The sequence below is a fragment of the Xenia sp. Carnegie-2017 genome, unplaced genomic scaffold, assembly GCF_021976095.1.
Source record: "Xenia sp. Carnegie-2017 unplaced genomic scaffold, XeniaSp_v1 HiC_scaffold_6, whole genome shotgun sequence".
Classification (NCBI taxonomy): Eukaryota; Metazoa; Cnidaria; class Anthozoa; order Malacalcyonacea; family Xeniidae; genus Xenia; species Xenia sp. Carnegie-2017.
Genome location: NW_025813526.1, coordinates 19,964,950 through 19,986,765, shown reverse-complemented (window position 1 = coordinate 19,986,765; position 21,816 = coordinate 19,964,950). Strand labels below are relative to the sequence as shown.

At 35.0% G+C, this 21,816-nt stretch overlaps 4 protein-coding genes and 2 long non-coding RNA genes across 9 annotated transcripts in view; 3 read left to right on the top strand and 3 right to left on the bottom strand.

Annotated features, from left to right (window-relative positions):
* The first annotated feature begins 6,310 nt into the window (after positions 1–6,310).
* Positions 6,311–8,097, top strand: LOC124458103 (centromere protein L-like). Its single transcript, XM_047008196.1, has 2 exons — positions 6,311–7,583; positions 7,664–8,097. The coding sequence occupies exon 1, from the start codon at positions 6,431–6,433 to the stop codon at positions 7,424–7,426; it is 996 nt and encodes a 331-aa protein (XP_046864152.1). The 5' UTR covers positions 6,311–6,430; the 3' UTR covers positions 7,427–7,583; positions 7,664–8,097.
* Positions 8,098–8,726: 629 nt separating this feature from the next.
* LOC124458102 lies at positions 8,727–11,880 on the top strand. 3 transcript variants are annotated; one of them, XM_047008194.1, is made up of 11 exons: positions 8,727–8,784; positions 9,033–9,114; positions 9,263–9,424; positions 9,616–9,752; positions 9,948–10,062; positions 10,189–10,269; positions 10,410–10,590; positions 10,688–10,777; positions 10,889–10,966; positions 11,103–11,223; positions 11,475–11,880. In XM_047008194.1, exons 1-11 carry the CDS (start codon positions 8,747–8,749, stop codon positions 11,659–11,661), a joined length of 1,272 nt encoding a protein of 423 aa, XP_046864150.1. In that variant the 5' UTR covers positions 8,727–8,746; the 3' UTR covers positions 11,662–11,880. The 3 variants fall into 3 exon arrangements, with proteins under 3 accessions (XP_046864150.1, XP_046864149.1, XP_046864151.1); XM_047008193.1 differs by lacking the exon at positions 8,727–8,784 and adding an exon at positions 8,792–8,948; XM_047008195.1 differs by lacking the exons at positions 8,727–8,784; positions 10,189–10,269 and adding an exon at positions 8,792–8,948.
* Positions 11,881–13,172: 1,292 nt separating this feature from the next.
* Positions 13,173–13,578, bottom strand: LOC124457890. Its single transcript, XR_006952859.1, has 2 exons — positions 13,544–13,578; positions 13,173–13,441 (listed from the first exon to the last, which is right to left on the bottom strand). It is a non-coding gene; the product is annotated as an uncharacterized LOC124457890 (long non-coding RNA).
* A 1,200-nt stretch (positions 13,579–14,778) lies between these two features.
* LOC124457266 (PR domain zinc finger protein 14-like) lies at positions 14,779–16,604 on the bottom strand. Its single transcript, XM_047007544.1, has 6 exons — positions 16,488–16,604; positions 16,109–16,367; positions 15,948–16,033; positions 15,515–15,581; positions 15,096–15,416; positions 14,779–14,804 (listed from the first exon to the last, which is right to left on the bottom strand). Exons 1-6 carry the CDS (start codon positions 16,602–16,604, stop codon positions 14,779–14,781), a joined length of 876 nt encoding a protein of 291 aa, XP_046863500.1.
* Positions 16,605–17,023: 419 nt separating this feature from the next.
* Positions 17,024–17,436, bottom strand: LOC124458523. The gene is made up of 3 exons (XR_006953248.1): positions 17,329–17,436; positions 17,190–17,245; positions 17,024–17,100 (listed from the first exon to the last, which is right to left on the bottom strand). It is a non-coding gene; the product is annotated as an uncharacterized LOC124458523 (long non-coding RNA).
* A 1,080-nt stretch (positions 17,437–18,516) lies between these two features.
* Positions 18,517–21,816, top strand: part of LOC124458171 (C-Jun-amino-terminal kinase-interacting protein 4-like) — a 5,072-nt gene continuing 1,772 nt past the window's right edge. The window contains exons 1-8 of one of the 2 annotated variants that reach the window (XR_006953048.1): positions 18,517–18,542; positions 18,634–18,836; positions 19,512–19,712; positions 19,877–19,917; positions 20,023–20,162; positions 20,537–20,605; positions 20,694–20,780; positions 21,360–21,417. The gene's annotated coding sequence lies outside the window, so the exon portion shown is untranslated. The remainder of the gene's footprint in view (positions 18,543–18,633; positions 18,837–19,511; positions 19,713–19,876; positions 19,918–20,022; positions 20,163–20,536; positions 20,606–20,693; positions 20,781–21,359; positions 21,418–21,816) is intronic. The other variant, XR_006953049.1, reaches the window with a different exon arrangement.

Below are 21,816 nucleotides of genomic sequence, written 5' to 3'. Positions count from 1 at the left end.
TGGTTAATAAGATGAACCATTATAGTCTTCAAGTTTCTCCTGCTGGAAATTTTTTGTTTTTTTGAACGAGTTTCATGAATGAGGACTTGAAAAGCTCTTTCAGATGCAAATATTATTTTGCTCACACCATTAGAAGGGAGAACAAGACCACCACGATTCTTCAAACTGATTAAAGATAAAGATGTAGTAGTTTGGAAGTGTGAATAATTATGATCATGAACAGATGATGATTTTTTTGACTTAAGCAAAAGAGCTCTTGCACATTCAGTACAGGTGATTCTATTGATTATCTTTTTACAACAAACCCAGCAATATATCAAGTATTGCTTCTTTGTATGATGACAGTGAACATGATTCTAATCCAGAAACTAAACTACTGACATATTGTGTGTCCTTTGGTGTCATCTCTTCTACTTCAAAGGCTGGAGCATTTCTTTTATTCCATTTTAATGAAAAAATAGAACCAGCAGATTCATTTTCGAAAGTCAAACAGTTTGCAAGCTTGGAACCAATGATGGCATTTCTTAAAAGAATTTTTCGTAGACTGGACTTAAATTGTACAATATCTGGATTATTGTTGAAGCCATTCTTACCTCGTATGCATGCAAACAGCAGCTCAAGGTGGTCTTGGGACATTTTGTATGTCAGAATGTATTTGAAAGGATCATGTTCCCTTTAAAGAACTTGACTCCTCGAGCAAATCTATTTTAGCTTTTTAGCGCTTGGTGATGATGTTTCTGTCTCTCTTCTAGCAGGAGGCTTTCTTTGACTTTTTAGATAAGTAGTCTCTCGGAAAAAGCGAACACTGAAGGTATCGCGTCTAACTTTACTTGCGTTTATAGGCATTTTCAGTGTTATAATCATCGTGCGAAAAATTATCGCTGCAAAGCTGTTTGCGTTTGGGGTAAAGTTTTTCGTTTCATAGCAATGACCCATCTTTACAGGGTCCTTATTTTCAATGGAAATTTGTGAAAGCTATGTTACTCTCTTTCAAAAGCGATTTGTACATCCATACGCGGCGCACGATTTGACCATGAAAATCGAAAATTACGCTTGCAGCTAAATGTCTTCTTGAACGTTGTTTTAGAGTTGAGGATGTTATACCTGTGTTTGTTTTTAAGATTGATTGCTTTCAACGTTTTTAAACCATATATTTGAGTCAGTTTGACATGTAAACTATACTACCGTATATTGCGTGTTATGTTTTTTGCCACCTTTCAAGATGGCGCCCGCGAATAAAATTTGCCTCACCGTGACAACGGCAGTTAGATATCTAGAGGATTGGGTATAAGTCATTGTCGTGACTAAAACACCACACGAGTACATACGAGTACATACGAGTAACATACGAGTACATACGAGTGACATACGAGTACATACGAGTAACATACGAGTACATACGAGTGACATACGACTATTTTCTGGTCAACAAATGAGAAACAACACAATTTCTTCAATACATTGATATTTGCGTTTATTTTTCCTTGTATTTGTGTGGACTTTGGGGCAACCATTTGATGGATTTAAATGCTGAAAGGGTATTTTACATTTTGTTTGTTGTTGAATTTGTTATAGATATTTTGTCGATGCGATTTGCCAGTATTTGAGCGCTTTTGAAACACTTTCACCTAGGAAATACATATGAAAGCGATTAAATAAACAACGTATAAATAATGCTTTCAAAACGTGCTACATGAAATAAATGTACATTATATATATTTGAATTAAATGAGAGTTGCACTGTTACGTATAGTCCTGAGACGGACTGTTTTTGTTGTTGTTGACTGACGTTTCGACAACCTTAGCGGTAGTCATCTGAATGTATAATCGCTTTCATAAATATGTATTTCCTAGGTGAAAGTGTTTCAAAAAGCGCTCAAATACTGGTAAATCGCATCGACAAAATATCTATAACAAATTCAACTAAAACATACAAATGAATGTAGTATGAAAGTAAAATACCTTTTCAGCATTTAAATCCATCAAATGGTTGCCCCAAAGTCCACACAAATGCAAGGAAAAATAAACGCAAATATCAATGTATTGAAGAAATTGTGTTGTTTCTCATTTGTTGACCAGAAAATAGTCGTATGTCACTAGTATGTACTCGTGTGTTACTCGTATGTACTTGTATGTTACTCGTATGTACTCGTATGTTACTCGTATATACTCGTATGTACTCGTATGTACTCGTATGTACTCGTGTGTACTCGTGTGATGTTTTAGTCACGATCATGATTAAACATGGCGAGTAAACCATGCATCATATTGTATTGGTTGTATTGCAAAAAATTGATTTGTGCTAGACTAAATTATCTCTCAGGTTACAATTAATAAGGCGAATGAGCTTCACAAAAAGCAGTCTAAAAGAAAGTGACACAAATCAAACAAGAAATCATGCCGTGTTTTTATTTCAACCTAAAGAACAAAATCAGAATTGTGAATTGTCTTAAAATATTTAGGCAAACAAAACTTTAAGCTTTTGACAAATTTGAAACTTTTTCAACAGGAACCATATGGCTTTTCAAAGTCAAAAAACTTTTCAAGGTTAAAATCTGTTCAAATGTCCACAGTGTTTACATCAACCATGTGGCTTTTACAGAATCATATTTTACAAAATCAAATTTAAGCTCCGTTAACATGATTTAATTGTTATTGGCCGAGTTCTAAATGACAATATGCAAATTTTTTAAAATGAGCTTTGAAAACTGTTCATCCAATTATTCCATTTTGAAATTAGCATAATTATACATACATACAGTGTTACTTCTTGCATCTACTTCTATAAATTGATTTATATGACAATTTGAAAATAAAAGATGACACAATTAGCTTGTCTTTATGCAATGACAAAGTATACGAGTTGTTGCGGTTTCTTGCTGTATTTTTATTTTTACCATTCATTATTGTACTGTTTATGGCAGATGATAAATGATGGAAAACACGCAATAGCAGTTTCCAAACTGTTTTACCTTACTTGGTGGAGGGGCAGCACTTCCCTTGCGATAGTAACTCCTAGTTATAAAGTTAAGTGCGTAAGTTTAAGTAGCGCGTTTGAGTAAGTGTAGGATTGGCTATTTCTTCTATTGCTACTACATGAATCTAGATGAGTAATGTACGCACGTTATGTACGTCACTACAAGATATCATGTAACTGATGTAAGGTATAAATAAGATTGATGTTCCTATAAAATATATAGCATAGGAATTTTCATCCTTTTATGTTCTACTTCTACAATTCGGTATTTTCACGACACCTGTACAACATGACTGAATGCATTGTGGAATCACTGTTATCCCGCTCATTTGGATTGAGACCTTTTTCCGAGAAACGAGAGATCGTCGAAGGTGGCCGTCCCACTCCTGAGTTGGACTACATACAACATCCAAGCGAAGTGGTAAAGTCTTTATTCGAAGTTTTCAGACGTCAAATTACGACAAGTACAAATGGCTGGCTGGCTCCTCAAAATTGAATAAGTTATTTTGCTGGCCGTGTCTTTTGTTCAACTCAACAGACAAGACAGTCTGGTGCAAGAAGGTATATGTTGATTTTGCCAACCTGTGTAATGCCGTCAACAGACACGAGAAAACGAAGACACACTTGTCCAGTTGCCTAATGAATGCCAGTTTTGGGCGTACACGCATCGACATGCAGCTAGACGAACAGGCCCGTCAACACATCTCAGCTCACAAGAATAGAGAAAGTGCACAAGAATAGAGAAGTACTTCGCCGTTTCATTGATGTTGTTTGCTTTCTTGGCAAACAGGAACTTTCTTTCAGAGGTCGGGTGGAGCTGGAGGAGTCTGCCAACAGGGGCAATTACGTCGAATTGATAAAACTGCTAAGTGCATATGACCCCACGCTTGAACAGCATCTTCATACAGCAACCGTGTTTTCTGGACTTTCTAATCGTATCCAGAACGATTTGATTGTTGCTGTCAAGGACGTTATGTTGAAAGCAATAAAAGATGAAGTGATGAGGAGCCCATTTGTCGTTATTTCCCTGGATGAAACCTCCGACGTTAAGACCTTATCGCAGCTAACAACTATAGTTCGCTATGTCAACCCTGATGGTAAAGCTGTGGAGCGCTTTCTTGGATTTACCGATGTAAGTGAGGATAGAACTGCGGCTGGACTGAAACAAGAAGTCGCTAAAACCCTGAACGAGTACGGATGCGGCGAAAAACTGATTGCCCAAACGTATGACGGTGCGAGTGTGATGTCAGGAGAACTGTCCGGTTTGCAAACACGAGTAAGAGAAGACTATCCACATGCTCTTTTTATCCACTGTTGCGGACACGCATTAAATTTGGTCCTTGTTCAAGATGTCTCGTCAACTAAAGAGTGTCGTATATTTTTTAGAACCGTCACTGGTCTTTCATCCTTTTTTCACGCCTCGTCCAAGAGAACATACTTGTTGGACACATTCGGCAGACGCATTCCCACTGGAACAGCTGTTCGATGGCACTATCAGAGCAGGTTAATCAGAGCAGCTGTTCGATGGCACTATCAGAGCAGGTTAATCCATGCTGTACTGGAGACAAGAGCAAAGCTGCTCGAAGTTTTCGAATACATCATCAAAATGATGACGAGTTTGACGGTACGACGTTAAACGAAGCGAGGGGCTACCGACAAGTTCTTGCAGATTTCCAGTTTGTGTTCTGCCTTAAAATATTTTCAGAAATATTTGGTCTTACGGATGTTTTGTATAATATCATTCAGAGTAAGCAGTTCGATATTGTCTTCTGTGTCACGAAAGTTCGCGAGACGAAAGATAAGATTCAAGAACAACGAACAAAATTCGTAGATTATTGGAATTTTACGTCAAGTATCGTCAAAGTAGCACTGAAACGCGGGCAAAGTGAAGAGGATGTAAAGGCGTCCTTCCGTCAAATGTTTTTCTGTGTAGTCGATACCATTGTCGTGCAGATTGACTCTAGATTCGAAAGTCTTAACAGCAGAGCATTCGTTTCTTTGTTGGATCATTCAAAGCACGAATTGTACAGCCGGAATTTTCCCGAACGAGAGCTGCAATCGTTGCAAGATTCATATGGAACATTCTTTAATCTTCAAGCACTAAAAGTGAACTAATCGTTGTATACGCATCTGCCGAGCTCAAATCGAAACCTGTTTTTGATATGATATCAAAAATAATCGAACTTGACTTGAAAGCCTGTTTTCCAGAGGTGTACCGATTGTGTCAGCTCATTCTTACTATGCCAAGTACGTCCTCCTCTGCAGAAAGATCATTTTCGGCTCTCAAGCGTATCAAAACGTATCTTCGCAGTACACAAGGGCAAGAGCGACTTTCTGCATTGGCTACAATTTCAATCGAGAAGGAGATGTTGGTAAGTTTGCAGGGAAGCCACGATTCTATGAGGACGTTATAAAGGAGTTTTGCGCAAAGGAAAGACGGATGGAATTTACATTTAAGTAAATCTGTTGTAGGATTTTGGACTATTTCGTTCTGTTACTTCTTCACTACAATAGAAATGCACGCGTAGCCATTTACTTAAAACGACTTTATATCACAATACCACATGTAATACTTTTAAACCGTAATTGTGATATATACTCTATAAAAGTTTTTTAATTTTTTAGATTATTCAATACTGTTTCAGTCATGACAGATACATTTTTTCGACAAAGTACTCCCAGAAATCGCGGGAAATGCGCTCCAGTAGCCTTCAAAATCCGAAAATTTTCTGGGGGGCATGCCCCCAGAACCCCTAGATAGCTTCGCGGAATGCCGCGAACCTCACCCCCAGCGCTTGCCTATTAAATTCGGTCACCGCACGCCACTGTGCTGATTCAGAAAAATCTGGATTCAGTAAATTTGCTGCTCGGCGAAGCAAAGCTGCTGCCTCTCGACTTTTCGCTCCATTATCATCCCCCATACCAAAAAAATCGTTTCTTTTTTACAGAATACTAAAGTTGCTTCGAAGGACAAAGATCGTGATAGTTATTGCATAAAATATTGCAACAGTATAATTTATTGATATTAACAATTTTTGGCGGTAAATAATTATAAATAAATTATAATGTGATCGAGTAAAATTTGATGTTCTGCGAGTCACGAATAATGTTGCGTCATCATAATGGAATGTTCAATAACAAAATGCGTTTTAACGGAAATTGAACAGGACAAAATCCGATTATGAAATTCCGGAATGCAATATGATCAAGACAAAATGCACATTGCAAAGGACAAAATGCGCATTAGCAATTGAAAATGTGGCTTTGAATTTTGGCGGAGATCACCCTCCATAGAGTTGAACGATGGAAATTTCAAACGTGGCAAATTTACAAAGAGCTTTAGGGTTGGTCTGCGGTATGATTTAAGTCAGGAAGTACTTAGTGAGCACAACTTGTAGCGGCGGGCGGTTAAATAATCAAAATTCAAAATTTATTTTCAAATTATGAGTAAACATGGCTGCCTTGACGCAGGTGAATGTTGATAGTTTCTGTTCAAAATCCAACAGCATTAATGTTCGTCAGTCGAAGATTCCTTCGAACAAGAGACGGCGCACTCCTTATGCGACACCGTTACCTAATTTATTTGACAGAAATAGCCCAAGCTCCACTCACAAAGCTTCGAAACGACGTCGTCAACGGCTGCAAGGGGAAGAAGCAGAAGTTTCGAAACACGATACTGTTGCGTCGAAGGTTGTCAGTAAAACATGGCGAGTTTATCGTATCTCACCTTTGTATTCTTTTCAAGCAGATTTAAAAACTTTAAAATTGTACGAACGACATCTCAATGGCTTTCTCAGCTTCGACACTTGCTCGGCAAAAGAAATGGAGTCTACTGCAAAAAGGAAAGTTATTATTTCGCGATTGCAAGGTGATAACGACGTAGACTTCGGCGTAGAAATAAAAATATCAAACAGCCGCCACAAGAACGCTTTCACCAAAGAAGAACTCGTCGCTATTTTTTTTTGTGCTGGAGGAAAGTTACACGACATGGAAAACATCGATGTTTTGAATGAAAATTTCACATCATTGCCGATATGTTTGATCAAAAGTAATGTTTTGCTTAAGAAAACCTTTCTTTCCTGGCTTGAAGAACAATTTGGCTGCCGGGCTTCTCCGTTACTTTTTTCTCCGACCGACCTTGCCTGGTTGGTTACCCTTTGTGCTGGCATAGGCGAACCAACAAAGTCGGTGGATCTTACATACAGCGTGCCAGCATTTATAACCGAACTTAACACCATTCTAGTTAAAATGGACGGTAGTGACGCCAGGAAAATTTGGAACCTTATTCATAATCACAAACAGAAGTATTTCACAAGTGAGGAAGCAACGAAAATGCTTAAGGCAATTGAAACACACTTTTATCACCATTTCAAGATTCATTTGAATCAAATGCATTTTAACCACCGTGGCTTCATCAGTCACCCCATTCGTCTTGTGAGACGTGGCTAAAAGCCGGTAAAGTACGGGTACAAAACGTCGGCTGGTAGTCGTGGAAGATACGTACGTTGTACTTTGGTCGATTAACTTATGTTATTGTGTCATTGGTAATATCGATAATATTTTCTGATTTGTGATTTTCTTGCTGGTAATTTTAAAAGATGCCAAGGTACACCAAATAACGGCCTTATAGCTGTTAGACTTTTCAACATTTATTATCATTTTATAGATTTTATGATAATTTTGTAGGACAAATAAAAGGTTTAAAGCAACTGTAGCTGTCACATATCATGATGAGGATGGCCATGTTGAGAGAGAGGAGGTGGATTTGTCAGAATTAGTTACTGAGGATCATAGAGGAAGCTGTTCTATTAACAGTCCTGATAATTGTGGTGCATTGGAAGGCCATGAACTGGGAATGGAACAAGATAACAGTGATCTTGAAAGTCATGTTCACCATGATTGTGAAGAATCAGCTTCTTATTACCAGAAAGTTGAAAGAAAACAAAAAGCATGGGAAAATTTGCGACATTCAGTTATAAAGAATACATTTCAGTTTTCTGGCAAAAATTGGAGCAATCTGAAGTGTATTCATTGTGATAATGAAGCAAAGTTTAGGTGCAGCGATTGTGGTCCAATGGCAAAGTATTGTGAGAACTGTATGTTAAAGATGCACACAACCGTAAATATTTGTCATCATGTTGAAATATTTAAGGTAACCTTTATGAGCTAGATATTATAAAAGTGTTTACAGTTAACTCTCTCAACACTTGCAACAAAAAATGCAAAAATAAAATGAGCGTTTACATTGTGAAACATGCTAAGCACTAATCTAATATTTTTATGAATGCAAGAAAGGGATTGATTACAATTAATTTCTATGAGGTTATTCATTGCTTTGTAGGATGGCATGTTTTGGCCATATAAACTCATGAACATGCTGGTGTATGATTGTTCATGCCAAACAGCTCATCACAAAAGAAGTGTTTCGGTTGTTGATGTTAAAGGTATGTTATATGTAAAATGTGCTGTGAAAGTTTCTTCATTTTAGCTGGGATGGTTCAACACAATTATAATTTTGGATCTTTTTCAATTTTAGGCACCTTTTGTACTGTTGAGGTACAGTTTTGCTCATGCTCTTCGAGTTTGTTCAACTCCTGCAATTTGGCCTTTGGGGTGGAACACCTACAAAACCAAGAATTGCATTTGCAATTGAGTTTTTTGAATTGGTTCATTCTGTGCAGATGGAATGCCAGGCATCAATAAAAGCATTTGTCAGTCATTTGAAGAGTTTAATCATAACCACATATTTTCTTCTTATGCAACACCAAAATGTATCCTGTCATTATAGATGCTTTTGAAGAATACAGGTAATTGCATGTAGGTCACTGATTTATTGCACTGCTGTACTACGTATGAATTGCTGGGAAAGTTGCAGTCAATTTTATAGCCTAAGAATCTCATCTTAAGAGATGTATTTAATTGGAGGAAATCAAAATGCTAAAGTTTATGATGGGAAAGGATTTTTCCTCAAGTATTACTGTATTGCACTGTATTTTGTTTATGTCATTTGTTTAAGAGTGCATAATTGCTTTCTTTGTGTCATTGTTTTTTTCAGAATTTACAGACATAAACTAAACATGTTGAGCTGTGTTATTCCTGAGCTTGATGAAGGAAATATCTGTCCTGCTTGTCCCAAAGTGAGTATATTCGTATTGCTTGTTTAACAATGACAATTTAGTAAAAAGAACATTAGCAATGCTATCTTAAACACCTTTTTGACTGCATCATTTGCATCATTGAACTCAACTACATTGCATGATTTTATCCTTCACCATTTTATTGAAGACTGATGGTGTGATCTTTGAGTCTCTTGATGCTCTTTTTATTGGACGAAGGAAAAAAGCTGGGCAGAGTATTGGAAAACCTCTATTTGAACAGCTGATGTTCTATGATCAGACACATGTTGATCAATTTGTTGCCAATTATACCACACCTACATCAAACAAGGTCAATGTAGCTTTAATATACTTTGTTATTCTAATGAAAATTCAGGCATGGAAGTTACAGTGCTTTGAATATATTTGATTTTTTTTACATTCTCTACCACATAGTTTTTATTTTCAATAAATTTGTGCCATGGGCTTTAGGAAATAAAGCTCTTGTATACTTTTTTGTTTGTTACATGTTGATACTTATAGGAGTGTCATGGTTTTTGTGCTGGGAATGCTGTTCGATCAATGAATCGCTACAGAGCTCTTGATGAAACAGCAATCTTTGGACGAGGCTGTCGACATGAGTTTCCTAAAAAATTCTTAAATTTGAAACATGGAGAGAGGTCTGTTACACACATTTTTCTCTATTTTTACCTAAATGTTCTTGGTTTGAAAGAGGTGGTTAGGATGCATGCATTTAATGGTGTAAATTTATTTTTTTCAGTTGGTTTGCTACTTTGAATGCTTTGTGCAAGTGCTGAAGCTTTTTGCATACATGTGGTTGCATTATTTAAAAAAATATTCTACATATTTTATAGATTGAGCTATGCAGTTTATGTTCTCCAAGAATTAGAGAAAGATAATGCTGATAAACCTGCATTCAAAATAAACATATTGTATGATGTTGCATGCATGTTGGTGAAACACTTACAGGTAATATTCAATTGACAATAGTTGCTTTGTTACCTGTTTCCTTAGTCAATAACTTTCCCTCAACACTTTTTTTCTTTGAAAAGGTAGTCTTTCACATGTTTTTTTTTACTTTGTTTTTACAAAAAGAATTTGGAAGATCCAATTATTGACATTTTTCAATTTTCAATTCCAATTTTTCACTGCTATGGCCATGTTGGACGATGCCAAGTTAGTTGTTATTGTTTTTATTTTTCATACGTATTAACAGATGGTGATACCTGGGTTTTTATGCTGTCTTAACTAATGGTATTGTAGATGATAAAACGATAAAAAATCAATAATTTTTTGCTAAATCTTTCTTGTAAAAGGTTAAATTTAGTCCCCGTCGTAAAGAAGGATTTGGCCTAACTGACGGTGAGATGTTGGAGAGATTGTGGGCTTACATTCGCAAATTTAGTAGAATGACTAAAGAAATGCGTCCAAGTCACAGAGTTGATGTACTCAGTGATGCTCTTTTACATTATGGAAAGAAAACGAAGATTAATTTAGGTATAACTAGTTTTTGTTTCTTTGTTTGAACGTATACATAGCTAACATGTCATTATACTATGTAATAGCAGGTATGAATTAAATTTTGTTTTTTGAGGCAATTTGCTGATGGCAAGGATGAAGCGAGCTGTTGACGTGGAAGAAACTGCAAAATCAGATATTGAAAAGTTATGCAGGTGCTTTCCGTGTGAGTATATGTTTGTATTTGCTGTGTGGTTCTATTTGACACCGATTTTGGATATGAACTATTTACGACTCACATGAAATCAGTAAATTTTCTTTTTTTCATTATCTAAAGCTCACAGGATTTCAATAGATGATATTCGTGAGTGGATGAAGGACGAATCGACTTTTTTTGGTCGTGAAGTTGAGACTGGTTAGTATTTGAGAAACTATGGCTTGTAGCTATGGAACAGATTTGACACATAATTATTGATGCTCATTATGTGGAAATGTTTTGCCCACAGAAAACTTTTTTTAACAAATATACGTAAATCTTCAACAACTTACAGAAGAAGAAGATTGGAAATGCAAGTACGTTATATACCTGGACTTGTACGCTGATCTTTACCATCGATGGAATGGTTGCACTGATCCAAGTGAACTGACTGTTCGATTTAATCAGATGAAAAAGTATGTTTGAAAAGTTGAACTTGTTTCTAGAGATATTAAAGTCTTAAACAGTGTGAATTTAGAAAAATGAACTGGGAAAATTTGAAGCTATATGAATGTACGTCGTAACATTGTGAATAATAAGTTGGAATATCGAATAAAAAATTATTTCTTGTTTTTATACGTACGTACAAGTAGAGATGTATATGCAACTTGCAGGTGCTTATCTGACCGTGCCTTATATTTGTAATGATTTGGTATTTACTGTTTAGAATTGACGAGCAGTTGAAGATCATGGAAAGGGAAAACTCAATTTCTGCACGCTGGCAAAATACTGACTCAGAGTACGAAAATGCAAAACGCAAGGTTGCAATTTTACAACGCGAGAAATTGTCAAACTTTCGAATAATATATATTTCAATAATCATGTCATTAAAGACATTATTACATTGTAAATGAAATAAAAGCTAATACGTTTGTACGTTATCTAAAAAAATGTGTTTGGCGTTGCGCAGTCGTTCAAGGCGTACTGGCCCTAACATTGAAAACAGGCTACTTCTTGAGCAAGCACATGACAGCGCTTTGGAAGTGCGTTTGGACAGCGGTTTCACACTTATGACACAAAGGACCCCCTATGGAGAGCCTTTGAGCGACCGCACAACTTTGAAATCGCTAGCTACAAGCTAGAAATGATGTGACTTTATTCCACAATTGACTTGAAACACTAAACTTGTATGTAACTATGAATAACTACATCGAATGACTCTTGAACAAATTAGAAATTTGGACAAGTAAACTACCCCATCCCACTCCTCCCCTCGCATGAAATGGAAGCTTTTGTGTACGCTTATGCATGAGCATGGTTTAAACCTATCACACGTGTAAATTTCAAGCAATTCTTACCAATCAGACTGCTGACACAAGGTTCAATGTCAACATCGAACCTTGTGTGTTTTACGTGTGTTTTACTGAGAAATTTCCACTACAATAAAGGCAAATTGTCAAGTCACTGGAAGACGAGTTTTTAACAAACTTTCTTCAGAGAAAGTGGTCGGAATCATAAGTTTAACCTTTTGGTACTTTCTCATGAGTGAGTTTGAGAAGTCAATATGGCTGCCACAGTCCTATTAAAGTCCTTAGGACTTCAGAGTCTTACGCTAAGGTTGTCGGAACGTCAGTCAAGAACAACAAAAACAGTCCTTCTCAGGACTATACTAACCTGGACGATCTACATTTACAAACATGTAGCATTACTCCCGGGTTCAAACCATTTACTTTATAGGTCCTATTACCAATCATGCTCGCTCAGGTTTTTTGACAAATTTGGGGGGGTTTCCGTGCGTGACATTTATAGTGTAATACTGTTATTCCTGCCTTTAAGAGTAACTCCAATCAATCCAAAGTATTGGATATCTACTACTGTCTAAGGGTGACTTTATCTGACAACATATGCTGTTATACTTTTCAAGACGGAAAAGTAAAGAAATAAACATGAAATACCATATCGGATATTCCTAATTTGAACGGAAATAAACTTGTTGGCAGACAACGAATCATGACATATCATAGAAGTAGTTTTAATCCTTTGCAAGGCGGGCTCTATTTCAGAGCATTGCCAAAATGCTTCTGTAGAAGTATTGGTACAATACTCTTGTTAGTCTTGTAGATACTTTAAGGTCAAGCTTACTCATACATAAATACATAAATGATTATAACTAGCTTGCAAACTATACCGTGTTGACTAAAAAATCCAAACAAAACTATTATTAGGCTCATTAATTCTATTGATAACTCACGTTTAGTTCTATCTTTAAATGTTTTTCAAATTTTCAGAGATTTTACTTATTTGTCTCGCAAACTTGTTTCCGTGATCCATAAATTTTTTGTTTTCATTTAACAATCCAGCAATTCTAAATTTCACCAAACAGAACACAAACACAAATCTTTTTTTACCTAATCGTCAAACTTTCTTTCTAGTGATTCATTACTTGAAAATGCGTCACATGACAGTGATATTGCGATATCGACCAGGAAATATGTTTTCAGTAAATAAATATTATGTTGTGTTAACAACAAATAGTAAACAAAATCGATAATGGTTATCTCGTAACAAAATGTTTCCAAGATCTTTGAGTAATCTCTGCTTCGTCTTCATCAAATTCATGTGTTTCAATTTTCTTCTCTGGTTTTAAACGATTCATCCTAGCTTTTTTTTCTTCCTCTGTCAGACTGCTCGGGTCTACAGGAAGACGAATTAGTTTACGTGGCTCGTGGTTGCGGACCGTGTAAGTAGATCCATCTGGCTGCTGCAGACCTACTTTATAAACGCGAGGATACATACTCATTTTGATTCTTGTTATTGAAGTTGAACAACTATAAGTATATTAATTCTCTTTACTGAAGTTGAACAACTAGCTAAAAGTAAAATCATTCTTAATTGTTAATGAAGCTGAACAAATACAAGCACATTAATTCTTGTCACTGAAGTTGAAAAACTACAAGTATAGTAATTCTCGTTACTGAAGATTTAAGCTAAGAACGACAAGTGTAAACGTAGCTTACCAATGTTTTTCTTTACAGTTAAGAACTAACGATCCAGATTAGTGCAAAGTTTAAAAAAACACTTCCTATCACTGCCGCAATTTGAATCAACCATAAAATGTTTTCACACATTTACTTCATGGAACACAAAAAGATTTTTGATAAAAACCAAAGCAGGCTATAGTCTGCAATTGAAATTTCGCGATTCTCGTAAGGAGGAAGCTGTTGTATAATTTAGGATATTTCATTTATATTTTTTTTGTTGCATGCCAGATTTTATAAGTTCCCATGCAGAGTTTTATGTGTCCCAAAATTATAATTAAAAATTAGGGTGTATATACTTAACACTTCCTAAGTATTTTCTCTCTTAATTAATTCATGTTGTAGTAGTGCACGTAAGTCACGAAATGTAAACATATAAATAGACTCAAATTTGTAATAGTCGGAGAGATTGTGTAGATTGTTCATTGCTAATAAACTCCATAAAACAAACCGAATCAGAGTGCAGATCAATTTTCTGGACGAACTCAGTGAATTCTGCGACAGAAGCATTTAACATAGAGGGTTTTCTTTTATGTAAACGGAGATGCAGCAATCATCGAAGAAACAATACAAACGCAATTAATGTAAAAAAACTAACAGAAAGAATTATCAGACTCTCTTCGGAAAGTGTACAAAATTACATCTAATGTACGTATAACCGAATGAATTTTTGCCAATCATTACAAAAGCGCAAAGTTTCATTAAAACTATACAAAGCGCAAGACATGGTATCACCACAGATCTTAAAAAACCAAAAACACATACTAAACAAGCACCGTTAGCTTACCTAAGTGTAAAATTACGGCACCTCGTTGTATTGTTAACTTACTATTGAGTTACTGAGTACATTTGTATTGCTCTTCCTTTTGAAAAGAGCCGAAACAGGGCCAAACCGAGGTTTTCTCAGATAAAATTTGCACTGCCCACATGAATCACATCCCAACCAGTCTTCACCATCATCTATCTGGCAAATCTTGCATACCAAACTTATTTTCACAGCCGTTCATGATTTGATTCCACTAAAATGATTTGCGAAAGAAAACCTGTTGTTCAACACAGAGTTTTACAAAGAATGTTATATTTACTATACATTATAATGACGTCATTCTCGATGTTCACGTGAATAAATAATATATTGTTTATATTCAACTCAACTGCAAAAAATTTTTTGAAAATATTTACTAAATTTACATAATCATCCACGAAATTTGTTATCACTCGCACACATACTTTACTCGTAATTTATAAAATGTTTTAATGTTTGATATTTTTATGTAGTTTCAAGCTATTAAGATGTGTGAATGTTTTACCACAATGTTCACATTGATAAGGTTTTTCTCCAGTATGAATTCTAACGTGTTGAGTCAAGTGATGAAGATGTGTAAATGTTTTACCACAATTTTCACATTGATAAGGTTTTTCTCCAGTATGAATTCTAACGTGTTGATTCAAGGAACCAAGCACTGTAAATGTTTTACCACAATGTTCACATTGATAAGGTTTTTCTCCAGTATGAATTCTAACGTGTTGATTCAAGGAACCAAGCACTGTAAATGTTTTACCACAATGTTCACATTTATAAGGTTTTTCTCCAGTATGAATTCTAACGTGTTGATTCAAGGAACCAAGCACTGTAAATGTTTTACCACAATGTTCACATTGATAAGGTTTTCTCCAGTATGAATTCTAACGTGTTGATTCAAGGAACCAAGCACTGTAAATGTTTTACCACAATGTTCACATTTATAAGGTTTTTCTCCAGTATGAATTCTAACGTGTCTATTCATGTCACCAAGCTGTGTAAATGTTTTACCACAATGTTCACATTGATAAGTTTTTCTCCAGTATGAATTCTAACGTGTTGATTCAAGTGAGAGAGCCTTGTAAATGTTTTACCACAATGTTCACATTGATAACGTCTCAATCCGTCATGTTTCTCTCCTGCATAATTTTCTTCAACCCTCTGCGATAATTTCAAAACACAGTTCCCACTATTGCTTCGACGTTTATCATTGCCAACTGAAGAATAATTCGTTTCCTTACACGACAATTTGTCTTGTAACAGTGGATTTTTCTGCATTCATTTTTATATGAACATTTAGGTAGTCCTCGCTACTGTACTTTCGACTACAATGTGGACATTCCCATAGCTTTGTACAAACAAGCAGTGGACATCTTTTTAAATGTTTCTCTAAGAAATTAAGATAAGTAAACATCCTTCCACAATGTCTGCAGCTGTGACCTCCAACTATAAAAGAATAGTTAGATATCATAAGATCACTATATAAAAAATTAAATTATCATACAATACCAGGTAACTAACCTTCAAAATGTTTCTCGTCGTCTTCCTCGTCAAACAATGATACTCCCAGTTGTTCAGCAAATTCATCTCCATACCAAACAAGCAGCTCTTTATCTGCCTCAATCTCTTTATAAACTCGATAGTAAATTTCACCGTGATGTTGATATGCAATTATATTTTGTTCATCTTCACATCGTGCACAATTCACAAATCTCATCCAGTTGCCTTGAGTTGGATCTTTACCATCAATATAATATTGAATCTTTCCTTCTTGTAGAATCTATAAACAGCAACAGGTAAATAGTAGTGCCAAAGCCCTACATTCTTTAGCTGGATGGTGTTAATGAAACAGGCAGAAAGTATTTTAATAAAAAAAAAACAATTCAGACGATATGTTTACCTCCCACATGTACGAAGTATCTCTTCCTTCCTCTAAATCATCAAGCAAAACTTTCTCTCCTCTGTATGGTCCAAAACGAGTGTTGATCTCTAACTTTTTATTTACAAACACACCCATGCCTGCTTCAGGTATGGTAGAAGGTATTAGGTAAAGATCTTCAGGAAGTGTCTTCAAAGCATTTGATGTTCCCTTTCTTGATCTCATTGTGCTATCTTCAATGATGTGAAAATTGTGCGATGGACATTCGCCATAGTAAAAATCATTGCACTGCTCACAATCTATAACGAAAAGATGAAATCACAATGATGAACTTATGTTTATAAAGCGAACTTTAAAAAAACGTTCAGAGTCGACGTGAATATGTAAAATACGTACAAATATAATGATCATCGTCAGGTACTTCTTCTTCAGTATAGTTCTTTCTTGACGAGTTTCTCGAAGATCGTCTTGAAGGTATATTTTTTAGATATTTACATTTATGTTTGATTGATTTTCTTTTAATATTACATTTAGCTTTTTCATCATTATTTTTAACCATTGAATTGTCATCAACAGATGAATTAAAATCATTATTTGACGAGGCCGAAGGAGCACAAAATTTTTTCGAAGAAGCCTGCAAAAATTTTGTAAGTAAAATTTAATAAGAATATACGCATGTATAGTCAATCATTTCTTTTCATCTTTTTTTTACGACATAGCTACCTGTTTATTTGAAGATTTCTTGGTGACGGAACTGCTTCTAAATGTTGATTTAAAGACTGAAAACAAAACAAATTCATATTTAAAAAGTGCTTTTCACTGACAAAATATAGATTAGCAAATTGTCTTTAAGCTAACTCACTTGGCTTGACTTTCTTTAGCAAAAAATTTTCATCTTTTCCAGGTAACCATTCTTCATCACTGCTACTGTCTTCGTCAATTTTTCTCTTCTTTGTTCGTTGCTTCGGAAGATATGCAGACCTGTCCACTTCAATGCCTTTATAAACGCAAAATATACCAACATAAACACATTGGGCTTCACGAATGAAGGCTAAAATGCACTTGCCCAAATTCTCGAGGAAATCAAGGTTTTGTTTGATTTTAGCAAGTCTTTGGAGTTCATAATCACTGAGCTCTTCTTTTTCTGTCTTCGACATTCTTTACAAAACCAATGCACAACAACAACAAACAATTTTTAAACGTAGGAAATGCATTTTCCCCAACTGTACATAAAGTCGATACTCAAATTGAAATAAATACCTGGCAGAGTTAGCAAACAATCCAGACACACTTGTGGATACAATCTTATTAGATAAGATAACGTTTTTTAATTTCTTTAACTTTTAAAAGGTTTAAAACTGGAAGTGAATACGTTTAAAATATCTTAACAATGCTTTAACAAGAAGACGACGAGAAAAATATTTCAAGTTTTCGCGGGAAAATGACGCATGCGTAGTAGGCTCGTGAAGTCATCGCAATATTCCGTAATATGATCGGAACCTTTTTGATGGAAACTTTTCATGCAAAAGCCTATAGTTCACGATTTTTAATGCAAAAGACTATAGTTAAGCATTTTAATAAAAGACTATAGATCACGGTTTTCATTCAAAGACTATGGTTCACGAATTTTCATGCAAAGACTATATTTAACGTATTTTCATGCAAAAAACTATAGTTCAAGAATTTTCATGCAAAGACTTTATTTAACGTATTTTCATGAAAAAGTCTATATTTCACGAATTTTTATGCAAAAGACTATAGTTCACGAATTTTCATACAAAGACTATAGTTCAAAAGGTTGCATCTTTAAAAAGTGGACCATTAAACTTAAAGTCTCGAGTCTAAGTTTTACGTAGAAATGAATTATGAAATACAATACATTCAATACATTCTCAGAGGCAAATATTTTTCCGTATGTCATATGAGTAAAATACAAAAAATATTACATTAACCGAATATTGAATAAAATGCATGAGTTACTCTTTTTTATTTTTCATGAAAAGTGGAAGCACATCGTGAGAGATAATCCTGGGCGGAGTCTGGAAACGATGGCGAAAGACAGTTGAAGATATTATGGTAAGATTCAAAATTCTATTATCTTTCAAATGAAAAATCCCATTAAAAATTATATGAAAAGTTTTCCGTAACAGTTCATTTTATTGTGTAGCATGGAAAAACCAAAACTGACTGGGAAAGAAAATATATTTGACGGAATTATTTGCTCGCCAATTTTGTCAAGTGGCAGTTCACACGACGAGAGTAAAGGTCGACATTCACTACTGACTGAGAGAAACCTCACTTGCCTGGGCAAGGGGTCTAGATTTTCTAGATCTGGGGTCTAGGGTCTAGATCTTCTGTCTAGAATCTAAGGTGAAAAGTACAATATATAGTTAATGATTTTATTGAATTTTGCTGTTCTTCTGTACCATTATATCTAACTGGACTCTTGTTTTTGTCAGTTTTATTTTAACTCGGAATAAAATTGGACAAGTACGTTTTTGACTAGTGCACTTTGTAAGAGAAGATTTGCAAAATATGGGTGCAAATCTAGTCAGGTTTTACTGTGAAATACTTAGTTTTATGGTGAGATTTTCGATTACAAGTTAGAGATCATTGAAATGTAATTTGACATTGATGTTTATTTCGATCAACGCGCTTTAAAGAACTTCTCTAGAAGTTCGTTTTGTCATTGTATGTTTGAAAAAATGTCATTGATAAAAGATTTCCCAATGTTTATTATGTCAAGTATGAAGAATGTTTTTCTCATGAAGTGTATTCAACCCATCACCATACTCTTTGGAATGATACCATAATACATAAGTTGTACCTTCTCTTATTCAGTGGTTGTGGAGTGCCCTGTTTATTTACCAAAAATTTTTATTTTACTTTTATTCTATTTTACTGAACATTTACTTTATTGTTCATTTGTATTAATTGATTACATCGCACTTGCTTAATTATATAAATTATCAAGAAATAGGTGATTTCAAATTGGTTTATGCGACTTATATAAACTTGATTTTTCTTTTCTAAATTCTAACTCAGGTTGGCATTTTTCCAAGTACTCCACTTCTGAAGTCATCTGTCACCGACAAGCATCGCAATTTGTGGGAAGAAATTCGTAAGTTGGATGAAGAGGAACTACCCAAAATTCTCGTACCCAGAATTCTCACCAAACGTACCCAAATAGAATGTACCCAAATTCTCACCAAAGAAGACCATATTTTGTATGGTGAAGTTGCTAAGGTGATTGCTACTTAAAACCATGTATTAATGAGGCTTGATAATTGATAACCAGTAGTTGTGGACTTTTTCCGAATGTTTTGATGTCTTTTCATCATTTCTTGGTGTTCAATATATGAATGATTTTTGTAATTGTTTTCTAATCATGTTGGTTTTTGTTGCCACAGTAAATTGTGACAAAGATCATCGCCAATCTTCCAATTTTCACGTAAGTTAATGTCAAGCAACATGCATCCGACTCGTTACTGAATTGTTTTGTTAAAAGTTCACTCTAGTACGCTACAGTGTTAGATCGTGTTGCTTGTAATTATAGGATGGATGAAACTGCCGAGGATCATGGGATTGTAAAAGACCGTGATGTTAACAATGGTATTGAAACCAGTCTTTCAGAACAAAAAGTTGTTTGTGAAGAAGAAAAAGATGTGATTGCCAATGGGAAGGATGATATACAAAGTATGTATTTTCTTTTGAATTTGGGGCTATCTACTTTTGCTGCCTTTCCACAAGACTACAATTTTAGATATAAATAAATGAAAACATAGCAACATATTTTAATAAAGTAAGTTACTTTGCTAATGGGAGAAGACCATGGGTAGAAATTAACAAATTTATTCATCAAGTGCTTGTAGTTTTGTTTTGCAAACAAAAGAAAAAGAATGTGATGAAAACTTATATAATGAATAGAGACTGAACTATGTTTAGGTTCATTTGGATAGCAAATATTACAAATTGTATGTAAGACATTGAACCCAACTATATGAGTTTCTAAGATAAAGCAACACAGTAGCCTTTTAAATGTTTTCTCGATAATCATTTCTTCTGTTCAGTTGATGAGTCCGAAATGGTGGAAAATGGCGAAGTTAAAGGAGATAATGATTTCATAAACTCGTGTACTGGTAAAAAATTAATATCTTCATAATGATGTGTTGATTGAGTGTGAGCATATTTTGTTAAATTTGCCATTCATGTTCGTTTTTACCATAGAATTTGATACTACAATTAAAGAAACATCTGTCAATGACGAATCATGCTTAGAAAATACATTGTCTGAATTTGATGAAAGTTCCGAAGGTATACGAAGGTATATTTTTACAACGAGATACTTGCGTGTACACTGAGTTGAGTTTTTGTATGTGGGCCTACCCTTCCACATTTTCCTTTAAAAAATAATAGCAATAAAACGCGTGCCATGATTAGTCTATAGCTGTGTTTGCATTAGCCTGTGCAAACCGATTTGAGCTCAACAAATCAAATCACTCAATCAAAGAGATTTTGCAAATCAATCACGAATGCATGTTTGAGGAAATATTAAAAAGTTTGTTTTAAATTTGTCTGCTTCGCATTGCTGTTTTTCATAAAAGAAATAAAAGATGTTTTTCGTGTTTTCATTGGATTATGCAAACCTCGGAGACGCTTGTGAGAAGAGAACTCTCGAGCAGGTGCAACCTGCGTGAATCAGTCTCGGGCTTGCACTGATCTGCTTTCGAGTTCTCCCAAAGATTTCCTCGGTTTTGATGAACCTGTGCAAACACAGTAAACATCTTTTATTTCTTAATTGAAAACGAAAGTGACTTCTCTTCTCTTCCCTCGTCATTTCTTTCCTTAGTCTATGAAAAATATTTTGAATGTTTGATGTTGTTGAATGTTTAGATGGGCAATGGGACCTGAAAAACTATCACCTACTGGACCTTAAATTTTGAGAATTGTGGTATGTTCAATATCCCAACGAAGTTGTTTATCAGGGGCTTATCAGGGTTTGACGAAGCTTAGAGATAGCACAATCTTCTTCAAAATGATTCTGTCGATTTTTTCCAGGTCAAAAGTTACGATTTAAACTGGGGAATTAACAGAATAAAACATTGTTTCAAAAGTAACCTACATTTATTATTGTGCACCATGAAATGCCCGTCATGTATGAAGAAGTTGCTAAAAAACTTGCACTTTAAGCTTGCACAAACTTACGTTTTGTCTTGAGCTAATGTTTACAGTAAGGTTCCCAGGTTGCATTGTTGCCGTACATGCCTACCTAAACTTCAACGAAGTTTATACTGTCCCTATGTTTTATGACTGTACATATTTTTTACAATTGGTCAACAATTACAAATGA